This window comes from Lygodium microphyllum, chromosome 13 (assembly GCF_053477565.2).
Source record: "Lygodium microphyllum isolate KBCC chromosome 13, Lygodium_microphyllum_v1.1.10, whole genome shotgun sequence".
Taxonomy (NCBI): Eukaryota; Viridiplantae; Streptophyta; class Polypodiopsida; order Schizaeales; family Lygodiaceae; genus Lygodium; species Lygodium microphyllum.
In genome coordinates this window covers 101,420,086-101,447,784 of record NC_141147.1, presented here as the reverse complement: position 1 = coordinate 101,447,784, position 27,699 = coordinate 101,420,086, and the positions used below count along the sequence as shown (strand labels likewise).

The following is a 27,699-nucleotide window of genomic DNA, read 5'->3' as shown; positions in this document are numbered from 1 at the left end:
CATAAATGATTCTCAGCCATTGTATCAATTGGTAACATGATTCATGGCAACCCAACTACCTTAGCTATGGCTTTCTTAGCATTATGTGCATTTCTTGTATTTTTAGTATATTTAGTTTGCTGTGGAAATTAGCTTCTTCACATTATTATAGGTCAAAAAATCTACTAAGGATTATTTGAAAAAGGTTGTGTTGGTATTAAGGAAAATGCCAAATACATGATACATATTACACTTGCAGTGGCAACCCAGTTGGTTGGATGTCTAGTATGTTACGTTAGTGTTAGCAGTTCAATACCTTGGGCAGTTTGGGGGGAATCTTTTGGCAACATGTGAAGCAAAATATGTGTGACGGTGAAAGACAGGCTTGACCTCAAAGCTCATAACTGAGGTCTAGGACTTGTAGTTAACCAATGGGCAAGGTTGAAGAATGCTTTGGCAACACTTGGGCTTTAAGGCTTCCATTGAAAGATAGAATCTTTCTTTGGAAAGTGATGACAGGAGCTTTGTTCCAATTGATCCAAGGTAAAGAAAATGGGAATAGCCAATGGCCTCTGTGTATGTGGAAGGGAGGAAACTCTCCAACATGTGTTTGAGGATGGTTGCACAACTGAAGGTGTATGGTCATTAGTCTTCAGCAACCTTCCTAGGGTGGATGAGAGGGAGAAAAACCTTCAAACCTAGGTATTGGGCCTCTTTGATCATGCAAATAAGCATCGATATCGTGTAGCGTAGTCGATCAGGCTCGTGGTGGTAGACCTCTTATGACATGCTAGAAATCAAGCAATCTTTCACGGCATTAGAACCTCGACATGTTGGATAGAGATTAGCTCCAAAGCTTGTTGTATTTGGGAAATAGTTGGCAAGTTCAGGATATTGGGTGCCCAAGATGTGGCCATGATATTGTCTTTTGTAAGGGCATAGGTCCCATGTAACCAAAGGTCTTCTTTATTAGTACAAAATTACCTATTCGCGTGTAAACTCGGGTATGGCAAAGCCAACGCAAATTTAAAAAAATGCCAGGAGTAAGAAAAAGGATGTAGAGGGTTGGATTGCGGTCGTTTGAATTTGGTATCAGGGACCAAACTCTCTTCTCTCTTGGCTGACTGCAAGGTATGACACAATGCCCCCGTCCTCAGTCTATCATATTTGTCAATGTCAATGAATGTGCCTGTTAATGGTTTCTCGATCTGCATCAAGATCCGACAAGATGGCGGAGGAGACCTGGCTAGCCGCAAGTTCTATCTGTATACGCTTCTCCTCGTACGATTCAATCTGTCTGCTGTACTTAGATTTGTCTATATTATTGCACGCATTGTTGCCAATGTCTGCCGGTGTACTTCATGTAGGGGTTGGATTTGCCAGATTTTTGGGGGGAAAGACTGGGTTTCTTTTGTCTAAAGCTCCGAAAGGACTTACGTGGGTCTTATACCAAACACAGATGGACATGGACGGTGAATAAGACATCATTCAGTCCTGTTGAAGTTCTACATTCAATCACCATCTGTGTGTTGCCTTGCTGCCAAGCCATCATCGGTGCCAGCCCTGCACCCTCATTGTCATCTCTTGCTCCTTGGTGATTTGTTGCTGTTGATATCATCATCCCAACTTTCTGACATCATCTGCCCGCTGTTGATAGCCGCTTGCTGCTACATTTCAGTTGGTTACTTGCTCTTTCAGAATTCTCACATTCAAAATAGGCACCTAACAATTGTGGTTTACCTTCTTAGCATATCAGGAGATGAAAAAGCTGTCAAACAGATCTTTCCTAAGAAAACAGAGGCGTAACAGTGGGCATTGTAAGCCAACTCCCGAAAGAAGAAAAGCCTTTGTCAATGGGTGAATATCTCCTGCCTAAATTCAAAATGACTTTTGAAGTCACCTTTGACAACGAGAGAGAAGCATGGATGTATTGTTCTTCTATTACATGGCTGTAGCAAAGACAGAGACTGTAGACAAAGATAGAAACAGAAGCAGAGATAGACGTAGAAGCAGAGGCAGAGAACATAATAGAGAGTTTATTCTTCCCTTATAGAGCCCCTACAGAGAACGGCCGAAGAGGACAAAGATGACGTCACTCTTGCTGCTAATTGACTGCATTGAGGTTGCTATTGTGGAGATTTTCTAGAAGATACCTTGAATAATGAATAAAAATGTACAGAATTCTCAAGGGAAGAGCGGTCCAACAGCCAATGGCTCTCATGGGACCGGGCTGAAGGAGGGGTCGTGTTGTTCATCGGAGGCAGATCCCTAGTGTAGTAACCACGAGTTGGAGCATAGGCTAATAAAGACAAGTGCTGAAAATACAAAAATGACTTGGTGTAGATGCAGATGCATATTAGGCCAATGCTGACAAGTGCTCTAGATGATGAACAATCGCAAGGCAGCTTGTAGGGATGAAAATACAACAGTCTATCAGGTTGTATGTAATGATTAAGGTAGCAGTTGGGAATATTCCAACAGGGGTTGCAACTTTTGAATAGAGGGCTAGAGTGAAAGTGACAGCAGCTGGAACCAAATAAAGGTGTGGGCAGTCTTTGGATGATTATGGTAGTAACTGAAGATGATGAGGAATGAGTGGGCAACAACAGGAGTTGGGAGCCACATAATGACTGGATGAATTGGGGATGGATTGGGATGACATGGGATGCAAGTGACCTAGCACACTCTATTTATAGCTGAAGAATCAACTAAAAATAGAAGAATTTGCTTATAGGACATTGAAACACATTGAGTACATTTGTGTTTTGGGGCTATTTGATGAGCTAATGAAGATTTATTGTGTAACGCATTTTTTTTAGCTAACATCCCCTCTCAGTCCCAAAACTAGAACCTAAAAGGGATTGTGTGTGTATTGTGCGATTTTCCACCCCAAAGCAACTAAGGCATTGGTCAATTGGTGCATGTTGGCTGCCCATGAATCTACCAAGACTATAGACGCCATGGTTATTTTACATTGGGAGATCAAAAGGGTCACCTCAGAGAGGCAAGGCGAAGCAAGCCTTCCTTCTCGAACAGGATGGTAGATAACTTGGTTTTACACAATTTATAGTAAGCATAAAATTAAGTAATTTGAAATAATTACTTTACCACTTAAATCTTGGACAATCAATTATTGGCCTAACAATTGGTGTCCCTTATGGTATTTTTTTAACTTGTATTGCTACAATTTGTACTACATTGAGATTTAGGTTGATCTCTCCACAAATTTCAACACATTAGGCTGTCAAATGACTAGCAGCAACAATATCCAATTTACCTCCTTTTTTTGCTATAATTTGGGCACGAATTAAATCAAGAACACTTGGATGCATGTAAACGAGAGTTTTGACAGCAAATTTCAAAAGCATTGGTGTTTACCTTTGATTTGTTGAGAATGTCTGAGGATTTATGTGTGTGTGTGTGAGAGAGAGAGAGAGAGAGAGAGAGAGAGAGAGAGAGAGAGAGAGAGATTTGAGAGGAGAGATTGGGCTATTTTGTTGCCCAAAAAGCCCAAATTTTGCTGTTGTCCATTGTAAAACAATACCAAAACCTGTTGTTGCTTCCCCATCCAAATTCTTTACACCGAACAACCCCAATGGGACAGATGGTATGTTAGCTGAGTTTGAGGGTGGTTTTTTCTTTGGACAATCAACAAAGAGATGAGTGATTTCGTACTTAGGACACCTCAGGTCAGCCTTATCTCTATTTTGTTGCTCCCTTTCGGGACAGCGTGATGAGATATGTCTCGGGTGGCTGCAGGTCCAACACATGATTGGATCCTGGGTCTGTCCTCCTAGGCCTCTACCTCGTCCCCTACCTAACGCTATCACCGATACTGGTCGATAGTCCATAAGGACCGCGTTGCCCTCATCGTTATGCGAGACGTAAGGGTATATGTAAGGCTCTTTCTCATTTGGCTCTTCCAGGTAGTGGATTGGAGCGTCTCTTGGTGGAAGTGTCACATAGGGACTAGGTGGTCTGGGTATTCTAGTAGGATTTATATCCATTCTAGGAATGGTTGGCTTAGCATCATTTAGTGTGGGAAGGGCCAATGGCACTTCCCTTTCGAAGAATTGTTGTAGCCTGCTTGCTAGGTACGGTTGACTGTACGGTTGTGAGTACGGAAGTCTTCTAGGCAATCTACAATGTGCACTATCGTGACCAAACCTACTGCAATTAGCACAAGGTCATGACCTGGGGTCTTGATACTCAGCCGGCAAGTGGTTCTCGCCACAGTACATGAATTGGACATGTGGTCGCGTTGGTTGTCTTAGTATTTTCTGCATCTTGGCTATTTTCATTTTCATGTCAGCCAATTCTTGGTTGGTGTTTGCAACCTTTCCCTTATCCTGGGTACTTGCGCCTGATCACTCACTGGATGCTAAAGCTCTCTCTGAACTTCTTGAGTTGGTCTCGTCTTGGTTCGAGTTCCTAGAGCTCCTCTCCTTCAATTGGTCGTCGACTCGAATGGCCTCTTCAAACATCCTTGCTAGTGCGTCTCGTTGCAAGCTCGAGTTGTCTGCCAAGGATTTATAAAGCTCCTCATTTTGTATCCCATTGATAAATACTGTTGATATTGCTCTTTCGGTCCCATCGGGATTCTCTTGAAGAGACTCCTTACATGGGTCACATAGTCGCAAATGTCCTCTTTTTTCTTCTACTTGACGTTCATAAGTCGTACTAGCAGGTTGTCCGAGTATCCAGGCTTGGAAAATCTCTTAATGAAGAGGTTTTTTAACCCATTGAAGTTCTCGCTCTGTAGCGTCCAGGCTTGTGTACCAAGTCCCGACCCTTGTCTCCTAAGCAAAGCCCGAACGCTTGAGAGCGTTGAGTCAAGTCGGTGAGACCCTTGGCCTCACAGACCTACTCAAACTGCTCTATAAAGCTGTACGGATCGTCCTGGGATTGGTACTTATCGAGCTGCTTTGCGAACCCTGCTAGTAGTGATGTGGCCAATGCTGCAGCGCTTTGCTCTGCTGCTATGTTGTCTAGCAATCGCTTCATGAGAAGCTCACTTAGCGTCAAGTCTCCTTCTAGCACTTTCTCATGGTCAGTTCGATTTCTGCCTGCTAGGTTCAACACTTGCTGTATCTCTCGCATCTCTGCATTCTGCCTCAGTCTCCTAGCCTGCTAGTCTTGGTTGTATTCCATTATGCCTTGCAATGCTTTGTGGGCTAGTTTTTTTTTCTCCTCTAGGTCAGCTATGATGACTTTTGCCGCTCTACTGCGGTGCTTATACCGAGCGTGAGAGTCATAGCTACTCACCAACTGCTGGATGAAAAGCTCCTAAGTCGAATTCCTTGTTCTTCCTGCGGTTTGAGCTTTCCTCCGACATGGTTGTGTTCTCTTGATCCACTATGCTATCGATAAGGTTAAGGAGGTCGAGTAGAGCCACGTTTCTGTTGCTATTTGCTTAGTCCTATGTTGGGCTCCAATTGCCTGTCTATGTCTGGGGATCTCCTCTTATTGGTGGGTTCCTTCCCGTTCCTTTATCTGAGTGAGTTCCTTAATTATTGCATACAATCCTCAAGTTACCTCCACTCAACGAGTGTGTTCTTTTCCCTGCACTTGTGCTCAATCAGGCTTTCGACTGTTCTTAGATGTACTTCAAGTGATGGAAGTCAAGGTGAGTGCAAAGAGTAAGCGTCTAAGTGGCTTGCGCACTCTTGTCTTGTCTTAGGCATGATAGGCTTATTTGATCAATTTCTGGCCATCTTGATAGGTTTTAGGGTTTTTTGCCACACTGTCTTACTCGGTTTAGGTTCGTTTGGTGTCCGTGTCTCCACTAGCTGCCATTAAGACGCTGACTCTCTCGACAACCTACTCTAGTTGCTAAGCAGCCGCGTCTTGTGAATTTGCCTATTCCTTGCGCTAGAATCGAGTCATGGGAGTCCGGATGGCTCACAAAGGTTAGCGCCGTTGAGATCTAGCTGGGTCTGGTGTAAACTTCCACAAAATTTACAAAAGTCAGACTCGGCCCAACTCGTCCAAATTGTAGGGGTGGAGTGGTAGACTCGGACGGGCCGAATGGTTGAATAAGGGCGCCAGCCGAACTTGCAACTTGGACGACCGAATAGATGTGTCCGAGGGCCGAATGGTTCGAGGGCTGAGTGACAAGAGTGATTCGAGGGCTGAGTGGTCCGAGGCGTTGACTCGAATGGGCCGAGCAGTATGTGTCCGACTCAAGCGGTCCGAGTTATCCTAGTGGTCCGAGGGCCGAACGGTCCGATTTTGGGACTCGGCCCAAAACCAAGCCACTCGGATGGGCCAAGTCGTGCGTGACAACAGCTGCATCGAGGATGATCTCATTGAATCCAATGATCCGCGCAATTACTAGGCACGTCGAGTTTCAGATCACAATAAATAAATAGCAGGAAGGTTCTGATATACCTGAATCGTGCAAAGAACTCCCGATGGCTAGGTTGAATCGAATCAATGCTGAAAGCTCTCTCAAACTCTCTCTCTCTCTCTCTCTCACTACTAGGGTGAAAAATGAGCTCTTCTATGGTCTCCTGACCCTTACACCCCTTCCTGAGCAGGGTTTTCTTATTCCCAATCACCCCCTTGCTGGCATTAATCGTTCCAACCACCCCTTTTCTCCATTTACCTTGATCTGTGTCTGTTTTACCCTGTTTTACAGTAGTAAACCCTATGCTTTTCCAATTTGATTTCGTAATCCTATCCAATGCTAAATGCAACAAGAATCAAAAGCAAATAACTGAAATGATCTCCCCTTCTTTCCCAATCATTAAACAACCAAAATAACCAGAATACTTACTTGTATCGAAGAGATAAAGACATACCGAAAGGGCTGCCGATTTTGGAGCCACATAAAAGGGATTCAGGAGACGCGGGAGAGAAGAGCACACACAATGTAGGTGCTGTCAACAATGTTATGACAGCCTTATTGCACTTTCATATATATATGAATAAAGAATATGGGTGGTCATTGTACACGGGTAGGCCCAAGGGCTTTTTACCCCAACAACCTCCCACTAAAAGGCCAATGGGCTAGACAGTGAAAAAACAAAACAAAAGAAAAGAGACAGGGTGAGGAATCATGATATCTCACCCAACGCCCAATTGGAAAGCGAGCTGTGCAATAAGTGGCGGGAACATCCTCACAAGAAGAGTCAAGCATCCCTGAGTCCATGACATCCAGGAGATAAGCGATCCCATAGCTCTAGACAATAGAGCAATCCATGATTGCTTCCCATGAAGCAAGCAACACAACTCATAAGTGCACGGTTGTAAAGCATCAGAGTGGTGCATAGCATCAGTGCAACGCATAAAAGATAGTGGAGAGCATATAGACTCTCCAAGGTCAATCATCGAAAGAGGGCCAGCATCCCGGACACAAGTCAAACGGGGTCTCAAGACAGTATGCGGCTGACATATGGCTGTAGAATTAGTCATAAAGCGCACTGAACGCGCATCAAGAGGCCTGAGAGGTGTCTGCGTCTCATAAAAGACAGCATGACGGCTGCGTAGAACCTGCTGGGCATCTAAATCCCAAAACTTGTAAGCCGTAAAGTCACCATCTCCATAACCAAGGAGTATGCATCTGCGTGACATAGGCTCATGAGGCATACTGATAGATGCCTGGCAGTCAAACATTCTCAAGTGATCATAGGAGGGTCTCATGCCACTCCATGCCTCATGCAGAGTAATAACATCCAAAGAGAAACACGACGTCCGATTAACCAGATGCCATACTGTCTAAAAGCCAATCAAAGGTATAGGCCGTATCACTGAGCAAGTAATCTACAGGGTAAGGCGATACCAGGAGTCTAGGCTTAGCTGCATCATCATGGGTAACTACATGCACCATACCACTATCAACAGTGGTCTCACCTACTGTATCACTGACTCTGTTCTTATGTCTAGTGCGGCGCAATCTTTTCTGCTCTCTAATCCACTTGAAGCATTTACGCTTCACATGCCCTGTCTTTCCACAATGAAAGCAAATAGAACCTGTAAAACCTATAGAATAGGACAACTGCTTTGTAATAGCATGAGTAGAGCTGTCCAATACATCCAAGGAGCTCAAAGAATCAGGGGAATTCTCATCAGAGAGAACAAGCTCATCAAGAGGACTGTCTGCATGACTAGAAGTGCTGGAAGTCGTCATAGCATACTGCAAAGGGGACTCATCCAAACCAGAAGGGGAGAACACAAAGGCATCAACCACAGATGCAAAAGCTCCCACACGGACAAGCCTAGCAGACAAAAGCATGACATATCCAACCACTGTAGCTCACAGCCATAAAAGCATAAGCATATCTCGGAGCTATAAATGCATAAGCATCCCCGAAACATAGGAGTATACATAACTTTACAATGTCTCATACCACATACTGACATACATGTCCAACCAAGAACGGCAAGTGGCAAATAAACCTGCAAGAATCAAGCTCCAATAAAAGCCCAAATATCTGTGTAAAAGCATCCAGGTAAGAGGCTTTGCAAAATACATAGCAGCAGACCAAGTGCATACATAGGTGGCCATAAAGATCAACTGCTCCCTGACATACACGGGCAATAGCAGCCCAAATAGCATAGATGCTATACAACATAGAAGCAAGACAGCCATAACTGTAAATCCCAAGCACTATCCAAGTCCACTGATCAGTAAATATCCCGTATATCAAATGCAAACGAGCAATCATAGCTCAATAGGCAATTGCCAAAACAAGGGAGCAGTCACTACTCAATACCTGTAAGTGCATCCAAGTAATAGCCAAGATCCATAATCGGAACATCAAATCCCATATAGCATCCAAGGTCGTAACGGAAAAAGCCAAGTCGTAACAGAAAAAGCCGAGTCAATGTCCAACTGCTCAAGGGGATACTCAAATGAGTATCGAGATGAGGCTCAAACAACTGCCATCCACAACCAACCAAAAGCATTCACCAAGACATCATAACCCGCACTAGGTAGCCTAGGCATAAACCATGTCATGATAGTGAAATGCTTGCTGCAAGAAAGTGACAGTGAACCATAAAATCGAGCTCTAATCTCAGCTCAAAACAATTTTAGAGCATAGAAGAACCATGTGGCATCATCCAAATGCGTGAATACATTAACCCAAGTAGTCGGAAGCACCTCGTACGCAATAGGCATATCCTGGAAAATCATTAAATAGCTTCAGTCTTGAAGTTTCCAGCAGTATATAACCTCGGTAAACTAAGCAAATCAATGCTCAATCCAAGCTCAAATCCATAGGCAAACCATAGGCATACATTCCCATATGTATAGGCACCAACCGGACATAATGGGGCATCAAATGCCAAGACCTGTAAGCATAAAATTGAAGTAACAGGTGGTTGCCCTGTTTTGGATAGATTTGGGACTGTTCAAAATAGTCAATGGCTGAGCTAAATCAGCTCCAAATGCATCTCACATAAGAGGCATAACATCCACAAGTGATCCGGTACCAATAGACATCAGTAGAAGCATCACATAAGCTATAGGCATACAAATACATGCTGTCGCAGACCTGAAATCTCTTGCAAAATATTCTGTCATCAGAATTTGGCGAATCCGACATCACCATCGCGTCCGGAGCGTGCCAAAACCCCAAGTTAGACTCTTACCTTGCCTGAATCGGGTTCCGAATGCCCGAGATATGACAAAAAGAGTGATTTTTGAGCCATCTTTGCAAACAAGCGCAAATAAAACGTGAGCATGCTGCTGTACTTGAGGGGCCAAATCAGGGTGGGTAGGGGCTAAGCAATAGCCCAATGAAGGCCTACAATAGGCCTACATAAGCCTAGGACAAGTCCAAGCAAGAGGTGAAGAGAACAAGCTTCAATGATGGAAGCTATGGCTGGCTCTTCATGAAACCCTGTTGTTCATGTCAAAGAATGGCTAAGAACTGAGTGAGAAGCAAGCTCTCATACCTCGTGTAGATGTTGGAGAAGGCCGGGAAGCGCTCGCGAAGGACTTGCTCTAATACCAGTTGAAAGGGATGCAGGAGACACGGGAGAGAAGAGCACACACAATGTAGGTGCTGTCAACAATATTATGACAGCCTTATTGCACTTTCATATATATATGAATAAAGAATATGGGCGGTCATTGTACACGGGCAGGCCCAAGGGCCTTTTGCCCCAACACCACAACTGGGTGTCTATTGTCCAAGATTGTTAAGGTAATGTATGCATTTCAGTTTATGCTCAGTTATTAATTGCTACAATTAAGTGCTCGATCAGGTTTTACCACCCTATTCGAAGAGGAAGGCTGGTTTCATACTCCTAACAACTAAGGCCCTAGTTTTGGTGTATAGTTAGACTTGTAGGAGAATGTGTTTGTGGGTATGCAAACTAATACACTTGGTGTTATATATGGGAATTTGTGTACTCAACCAAGCTTTTAAGTTGGAATTCAGTCCTATTTGTAAAGTATGTTTGTATTGTTAGTAGTCATGTTTGTCATGCATTGTCAACTCTTGCTTGTGAGCCTTAGTGTGAGTCAGATGGGAACATTAGGAGCTTTGACATGTTTGTTATGTGTTTAGTCAGAGGAGGCAGCTCTTTCTAGAGCATGCATTTCTTTCTTAGTCAGTTTAGTTGTGTTCACATTGTACATGCTGTCAGTTCTTAGCCTTCGTAGTGTCCATTAGTCAGCATGTGTACAATTGGAGTAGGCCGGTCTATCTTCCACAGGGTGGCAATATTTTGTGCTTTGGAGGGGTTTGGTCAGCCAGCTTTTATTTGGCCAATTGCATTTTAGAGGCCCTAGGCTGCTGGTTGGCCAGTTTTAGCTCTTTTTGGCTATATATAGCTAGTGGCCACATTGGGGCACATCATTTTCTCTCCTTTCTCTTGTGGGTGTACACTTCGACTTGGCCCATTCGCCTTTAGCATTTGTGAGGGTTGTAGTCACCATCTCTTTCATTGTCTCTGTCTCCATCATCGTCTTTGGTGCTGCCATTATTTTCCACTTTGATCTAGTGCCCTCATTGATGCTTTGGGCTGTGTGCAGGGACTAATTAGTCCTTGGTTGTATTCAACATTCATTGCAGATTCAATGCAGATTTCCCTTCTCTTCTTGCTGTCTTTTCTCTTCTCATTTTCTCTTTGTGTTCATGTTCCTCTTCTGTTGCGCACCCTCACATGGTATCATCACCTAAGTGAGGACACAGAGGTTTCCTTCAAAGAAGACCATCCTATTGTTGAGATTTGCAATCATATCCATGCTGCCTCTTTGTAGGAAGTAGATGGGCTGAGGATATGCAGGCTACTTGAATCCCATAGGCATAGAGGGGAAGACTGCCACCTACCCTATTCTATATAACATTGTACTTGGATGTCACTTTCATATATGATGAATTCAATGTCATTGTCCTTTTGTTCTTCAGCTTAGTGTACTTGATTTACTTGTGTTTGTACTTCCAGTCAAGTTTTGATTCCTGTCATGTCCAAGTACTCATGAGTCTAGTATTGCTCTATGAGCCACCATAGCTGCCATGCTCTAGATCCGTGTTTTTTACATGGTATCAGAGCGCAGCTGAGCATGGCTTAGCATGTTTTAGCTCACCTCTCTGCTCCTACAGGTCTCCTCTCACTACTCTCAGCTCAGGTCCAACTTGGCTTGAGTGCATGAATTCATTTTACACCTCCATCTTTACTTCTCTTAGCTTAGGTCCTACAGGTCTCTTGCTCAAGTCCAACTTGGCTTGAGTGCATGAACTCATTTTACACCTCCATCTTTACGTCTCTTTGCTCCTACAGGTCTCCTCTCACTTATCTTAGCTCAGGTCCAACTTGGCTTGAGTGCATGAACTCATTTTACACCTCCATCTTTACTTTGCCCTCTTGTCTGCCATAGCCAGACAGTATCCAACTCACTTGGAGCTTCTTGATCTACTCCTACAGCCCATATTTCTTCACACTTCCTTCTAGGGAAATGTTTTTGAAGTTAGGGTGCAACTTTCTATGACAAAAATGTCTGACATTGATCACTTTGAAGTCCGGTATTATGGAAATTCGTGTTAGCAGTCCTTGAAGAGACGCAGCCTGTTTGTACTGTCTCTGCGCTTCCTACGTGCTGCGATTTGAGCCGTCACCATGGGGCTTTGAAAGCCCATGAGATAGGCTTTCTATCCATGTAAAAAGTTTGGGAAATGATAAAGTCTACAATGCACATAGAGCAGAAAACCAGGCCAACACAGAAACCCTAATGAAGACTCCATAGCCAATCCTTCAAAAGCTTTGTCTCTTCTTCATTTTCTCTCTCTTGCCACTCAAGCCACAGTGTTACCACTCAAATATCATTGGATTTGGTATACATTCTCACAACAAATCATTGAAGGGAGATCTTGGTGATTTTTTTTGACAAGATTGAAGCATAGTCAAGCATAGTGTCTCTTGACACTGATCTAGTGACTCTTGTCACTTGTGTCATCTGAAACAATCAGCTTTGCCTCTGATCAAATGTGAGTTTTTGTTCTACTTCAACATCAAATCAAGGAGGGGAAGACTTGGACTTGCAAGACCTTGAAGACCTCAAACATCTTTGAAGATTTCAAGTTCAAAGGGCATACGAGTCACCTAGTATCTCTTGATACCTTGAAGATCTCAAACATCTTTGAAGATTTCAAGTTCAAAGGGTATACTAGTCACCTAGTATCTCTTGATACTAATCACCTAGTGCTTCTTGGCACTTGTGCTCAACTCTTTTGTTGCTAAAATCTGAAATTTTTGGAGCTGATTTGCTGTTGATCTTGCAACCTCAACATGGGCAAGGACTCACCGACAGTTCGATTCAACGGAGTCGGGTTTCACACTTGGCAAATCCGTATCAAACTCATCCTAATGAAGAAGGGCCTATGGGCCATTACCAATGGACAAGAAAAGAAGCCTCGAGATGCAACTCTTGCAGCTACTTGGTAGAAGAATGATGACAAAGCACAGGCCATTATCAAATTGGAGTTGGATGATAGCTACATCCATCATGTAGATGCTTGTGACACATCCCATGACACTTGGGATAGATACCTTGTTTGTCGCACAATCCAAATTCTCAAAGTATGGTTTACTGATTGAATTCTTTCGACTTGATATGAAGCCTAATACATCGTTGGTATCTCATTTGAACTACATGGAAAGTCTCCTAACCCAACTTGTAGGGATAAATCTCAAGATGGATGAAGATATTTGTATTGGTGTGTTGTTAAAAAAGCCTACTTCCTGACTATAATAATGTATCAACTACATTAATCAATATGCCTAATCCTAAACTGGATAACATTAAGGCCTCCTTGTTGGAAGAAAAGAAGATAAAACACAAAACCAAGCATCTCCAAAATGAACAAATGTTATATGTTGGTAATAGGTATGAGGGCAAGAAAGATCAGTTAGTATGTTACTTTTGCAAAAGGATCGGGCACATGGAGAAATTTTGCCACGTCAGAAAGAGGTCTCAAAAGGCCTATCTAGTTGCTATTAAAGAAGAAGAAGACCATGGAGCAAAGGGAAGAAGAAGAAGACTACTAGGAGAAGGACAAGCCTCATCAATCCTTCTATTCTTATTCTGATAGACTTTTTTAGCCTTGTATTTGCCTAGCCCTAATGCTTCTGACCATAGCAGCCAAAAACGTGTGAAATGTTTAGAAACGAAACGTTAGAAACGTGTTTCGTAAGTTTCTTTCGAGAAGGGGTAAAATAAGAAATACAAATTTTTTTAATAAAGGGTTTATTAATAGTTTTAAACTAGGGAAAGATGTTTTAAACCTCCATGGAAATTTCTCTTAAACAAAAACAAGTGAATTGAGCAAAAGTGATAAAACATGAAACAATATAGTCAATTCAGAATAACACGTTACACATCCATGATCCATAATCCATTGTTGACTATTGTCAAAGATTAATCTTTGAATAAGCTATACTATAATCAAACCTTAAGCATCATGATCATTGATTCATACATATCACATAAAGAAATTTGGAAGACATTTTACATAGCCCATGTGTAAATAGCAATGTAAAATGGGTGAAGCGGCAATATCATGATTCTCATTTCAAAACAAGTTACAAAATGACAGAATGTCAAAATCCAAAATGAATCATGATACATCATAGATAACTCATAAATGAAACTAGAACTGTCCAAACAATAATGGTCCATGGATACTACACTGACTAAGTGAAAATCCCAAAAAGGTAAGACTCTAGAGTCTAATCCAAAATCATGAACCCTCATGAGTTATGACTCATGAGTCACTACTCAGACTCATCATCATCACCATCGCCACCATCATCATCCCCATGCTCATCCTCCTCACTCACACTCCAATCATCCTTTATGTCATTTATGACACTAGCTCGAGCAGTAAGTGCTACCATCCTACTGGAACCTTCTGTTGGAATTGATGCATCACCACCCCTGGCCCTAGATCTTGTTTGATGCCAAAGCTGTGTTCTCTCTGCTGCAAGTAAGGCCCACACCTCATCATCCTCATGTGTAGGATGCACCAATTCTTCTAAGCGAATTTCCACCTTGAAGGAGTTGGGGCTAATCTCATTTGGTCCCCTGCAATTCTATATTTTGTGTAGTACTATTGACAAGGCAAAAGCGAATAAGCAGAGGAGCTGGCGTGGGAATTGGGACTGTCAATGGTCAATGGGGCAGGAGCGGACAATTGACGGGGCGAATAGGCGCACAAGCAGACGCTTAGCGAAGCTTTACTTTGACAACATTCTAGATCCCTCAGCCTCATGCCGTGTCCAGGATCTGAGAGGAGGTGTTAGAGATATGGTCATCCCCTAGACAAGCATGTGTTAGATTAAGCAGTGTTCATGCATTTTCCTGTCAGACAGTCATTTGAGAGCAGTTTGTTAGAGTTTGTGTGCTGTAGGTCCGACATGGCAGTTTGTACAGCCCGTACAGTCATCACATTTATTTCTGGAGTGCCACATGGCAGCGCAGGGCAGTTTTGCACGTGGTGGTCTGGGCAAGATGTCATGTCAGCAGTCAGACAAGCCATGTCAGCAGTTAGACAGTCTGTCTACATAGTCGGATAGTTTTCTGCACAGTTGCTGCAGCTGACCTGTACCAGATTTTGGGCTTATATATATCTGCCCACCTGCACACACTCAGGTACTTCAGATCGCAGATTTCCAGGCTGAGATTGTGGAGATTGCAGCAAATTTCTAGGTGTATAGCAGGGTGACATCATTGAGGAGGAGATATGCAGACATATGCATTGCGCTTGTGTACATATATGCATTCCTTGTTTAATATTCTTCATATTGTAGATCTGTGTTCTTTTGTCTCTTTCTCTCTCTCTCTCTCGTCTCTGTGTTCACTCTCTCTCTTAGTTGCAGTCACACTTCCGCACCGCTGCACTTTGACACTTCATCCATCTAAGGGTCTTGTCATTGTTAGTGACAATTGTTTGGTGCCCATTAGTGGTGTTGGCGCTTTGCCGTTATTATCAGCTTGTTCATCGAGCTCTGTTTTGGAAGTTCTACATTTTCTAGACATGGGCTTTCCACTCCTCTTAGTTTATGGCCTTACTAGACTTGGTACTCGAGTTGTCTTCACAAAGCAGGGCATCCTTATTGAAGATTCTTCTTCAGGAGCTGTTTTAGCAACAAGTTGGTAGGAGAGAGGGCTTTATAGGCTACATTTCCCTTCTCTTATGCAAGGTCCTTTGAGGCAATTGTCTATTGCTGCACTACTTCATGGTTGTGCGCCATGTATCTAGAGGTTTCATCTGATCTCCTCCTCCAATGGTTGCCTCGTACCTCCCATTCCTTTTAGAGGGGGACGATATTAGTGATGTGGCTGTGGATTCCTTGGTCCCTAGTGTTTTTGAGGGGGATCCCCAAGATCGTGAGGAGCTTCTTCATTGATAGTCTACATCTATGGACTTCATCAACATTGGCACTCTTCCTATCACACTTGGATTCGTATTTTCTTTGGCTTTCAGCCACATTCAGGATTTGAGAGGGGGTGGTAGCAGTCATGTTTGTCATGCATTGTCATCTCTTGCTTGTGAGCCTCAGTTTGAGTCAGATGGGTCATTAGGAGCTTTGACATGTCTATCATGTGTTTTGACGAAGAAGGCAGCTCTTTCTAGAACATGCATTTCTTTTCAATTGGTTTAGGTGTGTTCACATTGTGCATGCAGCTAGTTCTCAGCCTTTGTAGTGGCCAGTAGTCACTATGTGCGCGATTGGAGTAGGGAGGCCTATCTTGCATAGGGAAGCATCATTTTTTGCTTTAGAGGGGGATTGGTCGGCTAGTTTCTATTTGGCCGACTGCATTTAAGAGACCCTAGGCTGCTGGTCGGTCAATTTTGGCTCTTTTTGGGTATATATAGCCAATGGCCACTTTGGAGTAGATCATTTTCTCTTCATCCTCTTAGAGGTGCACACTCCGACTTGGCCATTCTTCTTTGACATTTATGAAAGCTGCTGGCTGCACACTTCGTTTTCATCATCGTCTTTGGTGCTATCATTGTTTCCAATCTGATTTGGTACCCTCACTGATGCTTTCCTTTGCGTGCATAGTCTGACTCAGACATTTTTCTTCGGCATTTGTGAGGGCTGCTGGCTACACACTCCATTTGCATTACTATTTCTAGTGCTGTCATCATTTTCCAACTTGATCTAGTGCCCTCATTGATGCTTTGGGCTATGTGTGGGGACTGATCAGTCCTCCATTGTATTCAACATTCATTTTAGATTCAATGCAGATTTCTCTTCTCTTTCTATTGTCCTTTCTCTTCTCCTTTTTTCTCAGTGTTCGTGTTTCTCTTCCATTGCGCACTCTCACATGTACTAGTATTTAGAAATGCAAATTCAGCACCATTGATTGGGAATATTAGTCGTGCAATTGGAAGTGCAAAAGTCAACCCTTATTGCAGGCACCTGTTTAAGGGTAGTTATGTATGATTTGTCCAATCCGTCCAATCTCAGGACTTAGTATGATACCAAATGTACACAAAAAAATATTGGATAAATTATAGTGTTTTGTATGGTCATTAAAAAAACATACGAAAGTAAGGATAAATATGGTAAATATTGCTTGCTTTACAATGAGAGTTTAGACCCAAGAAATAGTGTGTTACAAGGCATTATCTATTTAACGCTAACTTTGGCCTTGTTGCTTCAATAGTGAATAGGATGGGAGTCAAGATCAAATGTAAATACTTTAATCTAATGAGTATTGATAACGATAGGGTGGTAACTGGTAAGAGAGAGAGAGGGGAAAACTCAAGAGGAAGGTGGTAAGAGAGAGGTAGAGCAAGAGGAAGTGGTAAGAGATGGCAGTGGAGGTAGAGGAAGAGGAAGAGAACGAGGAATAGGTGATGGTAAGAGAGGTAGAGGAAGAGAAGTTGGTAAGGGAAGTAGAGGTAGAGGTAGAGGAAGAGGAAAATTTTCAATCTATCCCTTTTTTTCCCAAATTGGCAAGGCTTTTTTTTTGTGCGCAGTCTTCGACCAACTTGGACAGGTCAGATGGATCCAGTCTGGGAATGCAACTATGCAAGCAAGCATAGAAGTAACTTGCATCGTTGTATCAAGTGCGCAATGAAGTACATGTTGCTTACGCACGTAAGCAACCAGAAGACGTTTGCATGGAAGGAGGAGGTAATATGAATGCTTATCTTACAAGCATCAAAGATCTTATTGAGTAATTATTCAATATTGATGAATTAGTTTCAAATAATCAGCTTGTTTCCGTCACTTTTAATGGCCTATTGGAGTCATTTCAAGGTTTTGCCACTGCTTTGCGGTTGGTAACTATGGGCAATCAAGTTACATACAATTTTGACGAGCTTGTTTCTCTCTTATTGCAAGAAGAACAAAGCCATCTCAATTGCAATGCTACCTTGGCAACCAAACAAGCCTTTTCTACCCACCATCGTGGAAAAGATGAGACTCAAGTGAAAAACAAGCACGTTGGTCAAAACCCAACGAATACCTGTGCAGGTCATTCATCTTCTTTATCAAATAATTCCTCTAAGCCACTGTTGGAAAGAGAGAGAGAGAGAGAGAGAGAGAGAGAGAGAGAATATACAAGACAATGAGCAAGAGTGGGCAACAGTTTCACACTCAAAAGACTTAGATAGAGACAAGCAAAACTCAGACCCTAAACGCAAAACGCAAAATGCAAAAACTCAAAACTCAAACATAGACAAATATAGAGAGAAGAAACTCTCAAGTGAATGAATGTTGCAAATGAATGTAAGAGTGTACAGAATACCCAAGGGTAAAGCAATGTATTGTTGGAGAGTGACATCCATCAAAGACGGATCCCAAGTGTAGTAACCACCAGTCTGAGTGCAGGAAACACCAAATGCTGATCACTAGCGTGTTAGGGAATTGAGGTAACAACGGGAGAGGTGTTTGCTGATGTAGACTGCTTGCTGGACACAAACTAACGCAGGTACTGCTATGATGACACAACAGATGGAGACCTCCAAATAGCAAGGTGATGGCTGAAAATAGGCCGCCTAGGGTCGGATAGTGATGGGTTGCAGTCGGTGATGGTTGGAGAGCAGTTGGTAGGTGGCTGATGGTCGAAATCTGCACTAGAGTAAGAAACCTGTACAAAGGATAAGGCTGAATGGTGGGCAGCCCGTCTATTTATAGATGTTGAAGGGTGCCCCAAAAAATTAGGGCTTTGGGGGACCATTGAAACTCTCTTGAACCGTGTACCAAATTTGCATTTTTCATTAATCAAGCGTGTTTTTGGGCTATTTAAAAATGCTAATCAATTGTAAACCGTGTGTTAGCTTAGCAACCATTGCCTTCACTGTTCGTGGCAAACTCTCATCAATACCCTGCTATGTGGGAGCATATGGAGCAGCAACAACTTGTTGTAACTGATCTGTCTTGCCAAATATAGCAAGCATGGACTCCAAAGAAAGTGGTAAAAGGCCTTCAAAAATATTACAAATGTCATGCATGGCTGCCATTTGAAATTGGGCACGAGAAAATGTTGCATTTTTAGTAAATATGACATTGGTTTGTAGTGTGAACACAACTACATTAATAAGTTGTGTCACCACTTCTAGAGTTTGTTCTAGAGTTAAATTAACTCTAGTTGAGTTAGGGATAGGTCTAACTTAATTAAGACGTATTGTACTTTCATTCTATCATTCTAGCACTTGCATCTTTTGAGTGTGGAACTGTTGCTTACTCTTGCTCATTGTCTTGTGTTCACACACACTCTCTTTCTCCATTTTCGACATTTGGTATCAGAGTAGCTTCTACACGTAGATTTTGAACAGCCACTGTTAGTTGGTGCCACTCTGCTAAGGTCCTACTACAATCAGCCAACGTTCCAGCTCGAGGAAGAGAAGTTATTGTTTTAGAGGAGATGTTGCTGCTGTTTTCAGCCTGCACGTAGTCTCATACACAGCCTTGCATATAATTGTGCACACATAGCCTCTCATAGCCCTATTTGTAATATTCTCAGCCTTGCTTGCCATTTTCTCAGCCTTACTTGCCATTTTCTCAGCTGTGCTTGCCATTTTCTGGTATCTCAGGTGAGTAGATATATGTATAGTCCACGGACCATACATTGGCAAGTTATTAAGCAGATCTTTAGATATTTGTGAGGTACTCAGTCACATGCATTATGATTTTCTAGGGGAGGAGACTTGCACTTATAGGCTTATAGTGATTCAGATTGGGTTGGGATGCAGACACTAGGCTATCTACTAGTGGACACTGCTTCTTTTTGGGCCGATCATGTATTTCATGGCTAAGTAAGAATCATCCTATGGTGGCTACCTCGTCTTGTGAGGCTAAGTACATGGCAATCTTCACATAAGACACATGATTGAAAAATAGCTTTAGGCTGTTGCTAGTTCTAGACACTTCAACTTAGCCTTGCACAATGGTGTCCAATTCCATCTCTTGCGTATAGAAGAGACAATACATCTAGGCCTTCACAACAAAATTGTAGAAGAGAGAGAAGATGCTGGTGATGCATATAGGAGACGTGATTGCTGCTCCCAAATGCCTGATTGTTAGCAAAGCTGTCATTTTCTTCCTCTAACTGCCATGATCTCAAGCTGATGCCATGATCGGTGCCACAAGTCCCACAATCAGTCCACAACTTGCCTTATGTGCTTCTTTTGCCTCTTTTTTCTTTTTCCTAGGTTCTCCCATGTTTTTACGCAAAAAGCATTGGAATCCCACTCTAAAACTGAACGAAGGGCTAGGGAATCCACAACTGCATCACTGATATTGGTAATCCCCTTTGAAAGGGGATAGGGGCTCAGAGGGAACCATTATAGAAGGTACTGGGTAATGGGATGGTAGCCTATAAGAAACATGTGAGACAAAGGGAGAATGTTGGGGAGAACCTTGGTCAAAGGAAGGGGAATGGAGCAAATAAAGCCATGCTCTTGAAGACCATGAATGGAGAGAAGATGGAACTCCAATAAGTGACATGTAGGATTTTCTCTATGGAGCTTGAAGGATGGTTAGGATATAATGGCTGTTTTTCAGTTGTGACCTCTTGGATACTTTCAATGGATGAAGCAATTTTAATAGACAATTGGAATTAATAGTTAGTTTTAATGTAGGTCACAGGCCCTTTAAGATGAAAGATTTATACAGGGTAATTTTATTGACACTTGACATAGATCCATTTACATGGCATGGCTGCATGCTGTTGCTGAAGATGCAATTCGTGGACTGCCCCATGAAAAAATTTTAAAGTGACAAAGGAGTGGTTGCTCAGCTCTCCTAATATGGACACATGAGAGATGATTAAATGACTTCCAACAAGTCCTATGTTTTGAGTATTGTGTTAGTTTCTTGTTGTGTTAGGGTTTTGCATTTAGGGTGTGGGGACAAAACTCTTTCTGCAAATTCCATTTATGTGAACTCTGTCTAATCGCTTTTAGCTGTGTAGTTCAAAGGGTTATCAAATCTTGTTGGCTGCTGTTAAAAGGTTGACACGATTTTTCCAATTTGGTGAAATAGCTGAAAAGTTTGGTTATTCCAGTTTGGTCCAAAATTTTCACAAGTCGTCTTATATGATTGTCTTTTATGAGGTAAAGTAATGGTTCGTTCATCATTTTGCAGATGATTGATGATCAGGATCTTGGGTTCTTTGCAAATTTTTTGGGAATATTTATATTTGTTCTGGTGGTAGCTTACCATTATGTAGTGGCAGACGCCAAATATGAATAAAGCAAGGTCAGTTAAGCTAAGATTAGCAATGCCATACACATTGTGAATGGGATTGCAAATGAATTCCATTTCATAGATGGACTTCCCAAAAACTTAACAACTCTGTATCGATAAACTTAAGTATGGTCAAAGCACATTCATTTCAACTGAGATGGAGCTTATGGTCAAAGCACACTCATTTCAACTGATATTTCCATATCTAGATGACCATGCAGGAACTTGACAAGTATGTATGGCTTGACTAAAGTATAATTCAGCGTAACTGAGACACCATGTAGCAATGCTATGCTGGGGAGAAGATTAATCATCTTTCTTAGAGCAGTACTTCGAGAACTTCATGATTATTGAAAAAATCAAGGTGTCTATGCCAGCTTTTTTCCTCTAAAGTATTCAGAGGAGCACGAGCTCTTAAAGTTTATGGTTTTATGATACGCCTTGCAGCTTATATAGTTATGTTGTGCTGAATGCTTTACATGCATTATGTTTAGTTGAATGCTGTTTTAGATGGTGGTTTATATGGAGTTGCTGTCAGATTAAGGGGTCTACCTTCCTAGTTTTTGTGAACTTGCTTAAACTGATGATACATTTTGTATGAATATATCGACCAAGATGCAAACGATGTAAAGTTGCACTATGCTTGCATACTTGCTCTTATTCTTTCTATGGGTTTGACTGAACAGGGCAACATGTATAGATCTAGAACCTGGTCTACTTAGTCTTGCAATTGATATGTATTATGTGGTTGGGCTGTTGACAGCATTGAGTTCAGACTCATGTGAAGGAAGGACTATCAGTTGAATGGTATAATGTAGGTTTATGTAAGTAGTATGAGCATTATAGAACCCTTACATTGTGCATCAATGAAAGTTTGGTGTGATGTGAAGGAAGGACTATCAGTTGAATGGTATAATGTAGGTTTATGTAAGTAGTATGAGCATTATAGAACCCTTACATTGTGCATCAATGAAAGTTTGGTGTGATGTGTTTGACATGACATGAGTTTGCTTGATGCAATGAACATTTGAAGTGGTGCAGGTTTAGAAAAGCAGGTTGCTTTAACAATTTTTGTTTTGGAATTTCATCGAGAGCTTACAGATTAGTGAATGCAATGGGATGATAATTTCTTGTCGCAAGTTGAAGGTTGCAGATTATGCTTAGGAGCTTATTTTGCCTATGGGTGTCATCATGAATAAATTCATGCTTGCATCTGCCATGAAAATGTTCTTAAAGTCTCCAAAGTGGTGGCCTAGATGGCCATGGATTGAGACAACAAAGAGGTTGACCCTACATGCATCCCCTCTCACCCTCGTGTATGATGTTTGAATCTTTTTGGCTTGCCAAAGGAGAAGACCACTTTGATCAAGGGTGGAAAGGGGGGCTTGGATTTTCTTGAAAAGGGAGAAATTTGACTTGGACCATTTCTCTTTCATAGAAGAGACAAAGGCCATGAGGTTTATGAAAAAGGAATGGGCTGTGGCTAGTACATGTTGATGTTCATAAAAACAATCTCTCATTGAAAAGAAATGGCCCCTTGAAGTTCATGATGAGCTGTTGACACTCAAAAACACTCTCATTGACCTCCCTCTTATGTGAAGGGTGAAACTATCATGGTGTGTAGAAGGCCACTTGCCTCTTCTTGGGTAGAATCAAAGAGAAACATGATATAAAGATCTCGTAAACATGTTTCTTTATGGTTTATCTCCATCCATTTAACGTGTTATTGTCATATGTAATCAATGATCCGATCATGTTGGAAGATGTTCTCTACACTTAGTGACGGTGTTCTTGCAAGGAAGGAAATAATGGGGATCCGTAATAGGAGTGTGGGTGCATTTTGGTGCTCTTGAATGGAGCAGGTACTTTTATGAGAAAGATCCACATGTGGGTGCATTTTGGTGCTCTTGAGTGGAGCATGTACTTCTATGAGAAAGATCCATAGAGGATGTAGTAGCTATTCTAGCAGTCAATTCACCTTTGCCATTTATTAGTCATGGTGGCGAGAACATTGGTTTAACATTGCTATTTAGCAAAAGGAGTTGAAGTAACAACATCATTGAATGAGAAGCAAGAAAAAGGCATCCATTAACTCACACCATTAGCAACACCAAGGTCCTCATCATAAGTACATGTAATTACTCATCATATAATTCATTCTTCTTGCTCAGATCATAGGTATATCCTCTATACAATTGTTGTAGTGACTATTGTTGAAATGGCACAATGACTTGTTATACATGATAGTTAAATGACTAGTTGCTTTATTCCCTTGTGGCGTTGCTCCCTAGTATGGGCCTACATAATATGTAGACAGTCATTTTAAATGATCTATCTCAAACATTGTTTAGCTATAACAACCATCTTTGTTGATGGGCTTGGGGTTATCGTTACATCCCCCACCAACACTACCTTGAACATATATTTGCATATCCACCATAGCTATATTTAGCATGCTCTCTTTTATAATACCACTCTTGTTGCTTTAGTCCTAAGGCAATAATTGAGTTGATAGTTATTCAAATCTTTCTCCACATCTCTTTCTATAGGTGATCAACATCTTAGAGTAGTTTAGAAAGCCTAAACATTAAGTTGTTTTTTGATTATAATGTATTTATTAAATTTTATAGTCACCACATCTCAAGGGAGTTGAGAAAAGCCTAGGGTTATAACATATTTAGTAACTTTTATAGCTTTACTAGTTGGATCTTCTTTTGGTGCCAATGGCACCTTGAAGTTGATATAAACTAAAATCTAGATGTTTATCTCTTTGTCCTATGTGCCTTTTAAGGTGTCTTAAAGAATGGTAAAGCAACTTTGTTTTTTCATTCTATGTTGGTTTGGAAGCACCCCCTTTCTCCTTTCCTATATCTACTACACAAGGCTATTTCTTGTCATACAAAAATATTGTAGATTAGAATTAATTTCAACATTTTTCTACTATATATTTATAGCTATGCTTTGTGTGAATGCATATTCATTTGAAATTGGTGGTAGTAGGTTGCTATACACCATGTTTCCTATAGGGGGTGAGTTGTTGGGAATAGATACTATAATAACAAAGCCTTGACATTTGTTATCAATAGTAGATCTTGGAAGATTTGAAGTATTGATATTCATTGAACAAAAAAAAGATTGCAACATGCACTAAGCCACACGATAAAATTTAGTGATTTTTGATATAAAGAATGGATTTGCTAATTTTTACATGTATTTGTACTTTATTGACCTACATGCTTCTACTATTGGAGACTCAAATAATATATGTGTTGTTATAGTAATATCACAAGTCATTTGCCTCATTGTCTTAGATAATAACACATATACGAATGAAGAGAACCAGAGAGATCAAATAATGTGATAGTCATGGAAGTCCTTGTTATGCTCTCTTGGTGGTGTTCTTTCTCTAAAACATTGCACATCTTTTGCATTCGTAAATGTCATTTTATCACCTTGTTCCTTGGGTATGACAAAATGATAATTTATGAGGTCAGTTTGGCAACATGTTCTCATTTTTTAGTAACATTAAATATATATTTTGAATGATCTCTTTCATTAGCTAAATTGAAGAATATTTTATGAATTCTACACTAGCTTTACTTTGTATGGGGTCTCCAACTTTTAGGGCAAGTTTGTTTTTGTCACGTGTCGTAGGTATAATTCAAATTTAGGAGTGCCAATGTCAGTAGATTGTGGCTCTTATTAAGGGATTTGGTGTTATGTGTATGGATAGTGAGCCCAAGGTCCTTGGGATTAAATTAATAATGGTGTTACTAGATTGTGTCCCTTATTGGAGAGCTGGTGTGGTGCATGTGGGTGAGAAATTGCTTATGCTTCAAAGACTTATATAATCAAAAAATTGACAGGTCTTTATTGAAGATTTCATGCTTGTTTTATGCCAAATTCTAGGGCATATAATATATTATGGTGGGTGTTGGAGAATTGGTTGCTTCATAATTTGGTAAACTATGTAAATGTATAGAGTGATACTCGCTATTGTGTTGTCATGTGGATGCATGTCCAATGATTGAAAAATCTAAGAAAATTTAATGGTGATAGTATCTGAATTGTGTGCTTATAGGACTCGACTTGCCTGCCTTCATGCTAGAATACATATTACATCAAATTCATACATGAGACATGACAAATAGGTTAATTGTTTGAATAGGACATTAATTTGGACTTTTTGATGGACACTTGATAAAGTTTGGGGCTAGAATAAAGTAGGCATGAGGAGTAGGGCAGCACTTGAGAATTGTGGGGCAAATCTCAGGCTGAAACATGTGCACTTAGGCAGGGTACAAATCTTTGACAAGATGAAGCAAAAAACATACTTGTCTACTAGATTTTTATTGGGTGTTGTGTGGCATAAAGCAAGGGCAAGAACTAAGAGAAGAATCCGCTATGTGGTTGTGGCATGTTACATGTGGATCCTCATTGTTGTGGATTGATTTAAACAGGGATTCGATGGAAGCCACTGCTGTTCATAGAGTGTTCTTTGTGATTTCTCTCTACTCTATGTCTAAAGATTGCTCTTGGTTGTCTCGAATAGAGGGATATTTTGGGATATCTTGATCTATACTGTAACAGCTTGCAAGATTGAAGCTTTGGGCTGAAGCAGGAGTATTTTGGGAATCTAGAATAGAGTTTTTCATGTGTGTATGAGCTGCATAGGTTCTTGATTGTTTGTATGAATGTACTTGCTTGTTTTTTAGCCACATATACATGATTTTGATGCTCAAACTCATGTATGGAAAAATCTAATGCATATGGGTTGAATATAATAGAGTTTATACTGAGCCATAGCCTATATATTGATGTATATGGTTTTCTCTTTAGCTCTTATGTCATAGTCATAATACAATTGGGTTTCTTACATATATTGGAATTCAATTGTCTCATACCTTCTGCTTTTACAAAATTTATTCTCTCTATAGTTTGAGCTCTTTGTACTCGAGATCTAGTGACTTTCGGCCATACATGCTAAATAGCCCAACATCTAAAGTGGTGTATGCACAGTGGAGATGCGATGGTCAACAATGGTAATATCTGTAGAGAGAGAGAGTGTGTGTGAGTAGCACTAGAGTAGAGAGTGTGAGATGCATGATGTATGGGTACAATTAGTTGTGTACCTCTTTTAGGTTTCTTAGATAGATATATGTAAAGTACAAGTGCTAAGGGTGCATTCACACCTGAGCACATGTAAAAGGCATAGTGGCCCTTTATTCCCAAAAACCTCCCACCTAAAGGTAGTGTACCTTAAGGTTGAAGAAAATAATTAGCTAAGTCTAAGCATGTACAAAGTTGAAATGCATATACTATCCAACTCCCCTTGGCAATGAGCAAACCGCTCTGGTGGAAGACCCTTTGTGAGATCTATAGGATTATCAACTGTATGTATCTTGACAAGATCAATGCTTTTGCTATCAAGTATATCCCTGGTAAAGTGATACTTCACCTGTATGTGCATCTTTGCATGAAAGACATGGTTCCGTGCTAGGATGATGGCACTCTGACTATCACAATGGAGGACATGGATCTTGATAATGCCAAGCTCTCCCACTAGAGGTGAAAGCCATAAAACCTCCTTTGATGCCTTAGTGGCAACCGCATATTGTGCCTTTGTAGTAGACAATGGAACACACTTTTATAGAATGAAATCACAAAAATTGCTCCCTTTGTGAAGCTGAATACATACCTTGAAGTAGACGTCCTATAGTCATCATAACGAACATAGTTTGCATCCATAAAGCCAACAACAAATGCCTTCTACTTTCCAAAGTAGATGCACAAATCCTTTGTGCCCTTAAGATTTCTCATAATACCTTTCATTGGTTCCCAATGCTGTCTACTAGGATGTACCACATTTCTGCTAACCACTCCCACAGCAAATGCTATGTCAGGATATGTGTAGCAACCATAGCATACACCAAGCTACCTATAGTTGAAGTATACAAAATCTTGGCCATTTCAGCCTTTTCATCATTAGATGAAGGGTTGTCCTTTGCACTGAGTTTCATAGATGGAGGCAATGGTATGCCACTTGCTTTCCCCTCCTCCATATTGAAACACTGCAAAATCTTGGATACATACTCTTGTTGTGACAGATAAAGAAGACATGTTGATTTGTCCTTAAGTATACACATGCTAAGAATGTGATTTGCCTCACCAAGATCCTTCATGTCAAAACTCCTGTGTAGGTTCTATAGACTTTAATGTATCCAAAGCATGAGCATCCCTACCACCAATTAGCATGTCATCCACATACAAAACCAACATAATAAGGCTGCCATATGCTTCGTTCTTGCTATATAAGCAGTGATACACTTGACTCATTTTGAATCCTTGAGATTGCACGAATGTATCAAAATTATGATACCATTCATGTGGTGCTTGTTGTAGCCCCCCACACAATCTTTTATTGAGTTTACATACCATCTTTTCTTGCCCTTTGGCTACAAAGCCTTCTGGCTATCGAATATATCTATCCTCATGCAAATCACCATGTAAGAAAGCAGTCTTTACATCCGTCTGTAAGAGTTCCATATCCTTACATGCAAC

General features: G+C 41.2%; 1 protein-coding gene across 2 annotated transcripts; it reads left to right on the top strand.

Moving 5' to 3' along the window:
- The first annotated feature begins 822 nt into the window (after positions 1–822).
- LOC148026981 (uncharacterized) lies at positions 823–21,573 on the top strand. 2 transcript variants are annotated; one of them, XR_015692785.1, is made up of 2 exons: positions 823–1,110; positions 21,037–21,573. XR_015692785.1 is itself a non-coding variant. In XM_087690551.1 (2 exons), the coding sequence occupies exons 1-2, from the start codon at positions 1,153–1,155 to the stop codon at positions 21,142–21,144; spliced, it is 216 nt and encodes a 71-aa protein (XP_087546677.1). In that variant the 5' UTR covers positions 1,117–1,152; the 3' UTR covers positions 21,145–21,573. The 2 variants fall into 2 exon arrangements, 1 of the variants encoding a protein (XP_087546677.1); XM_087690551.1 differs by lacking the exon at positions 823–1,110 and adding an exon at positions 1,117–1,260.
- Positions 21,574–27,699: the final 6,126 nt, after the last annotated feature.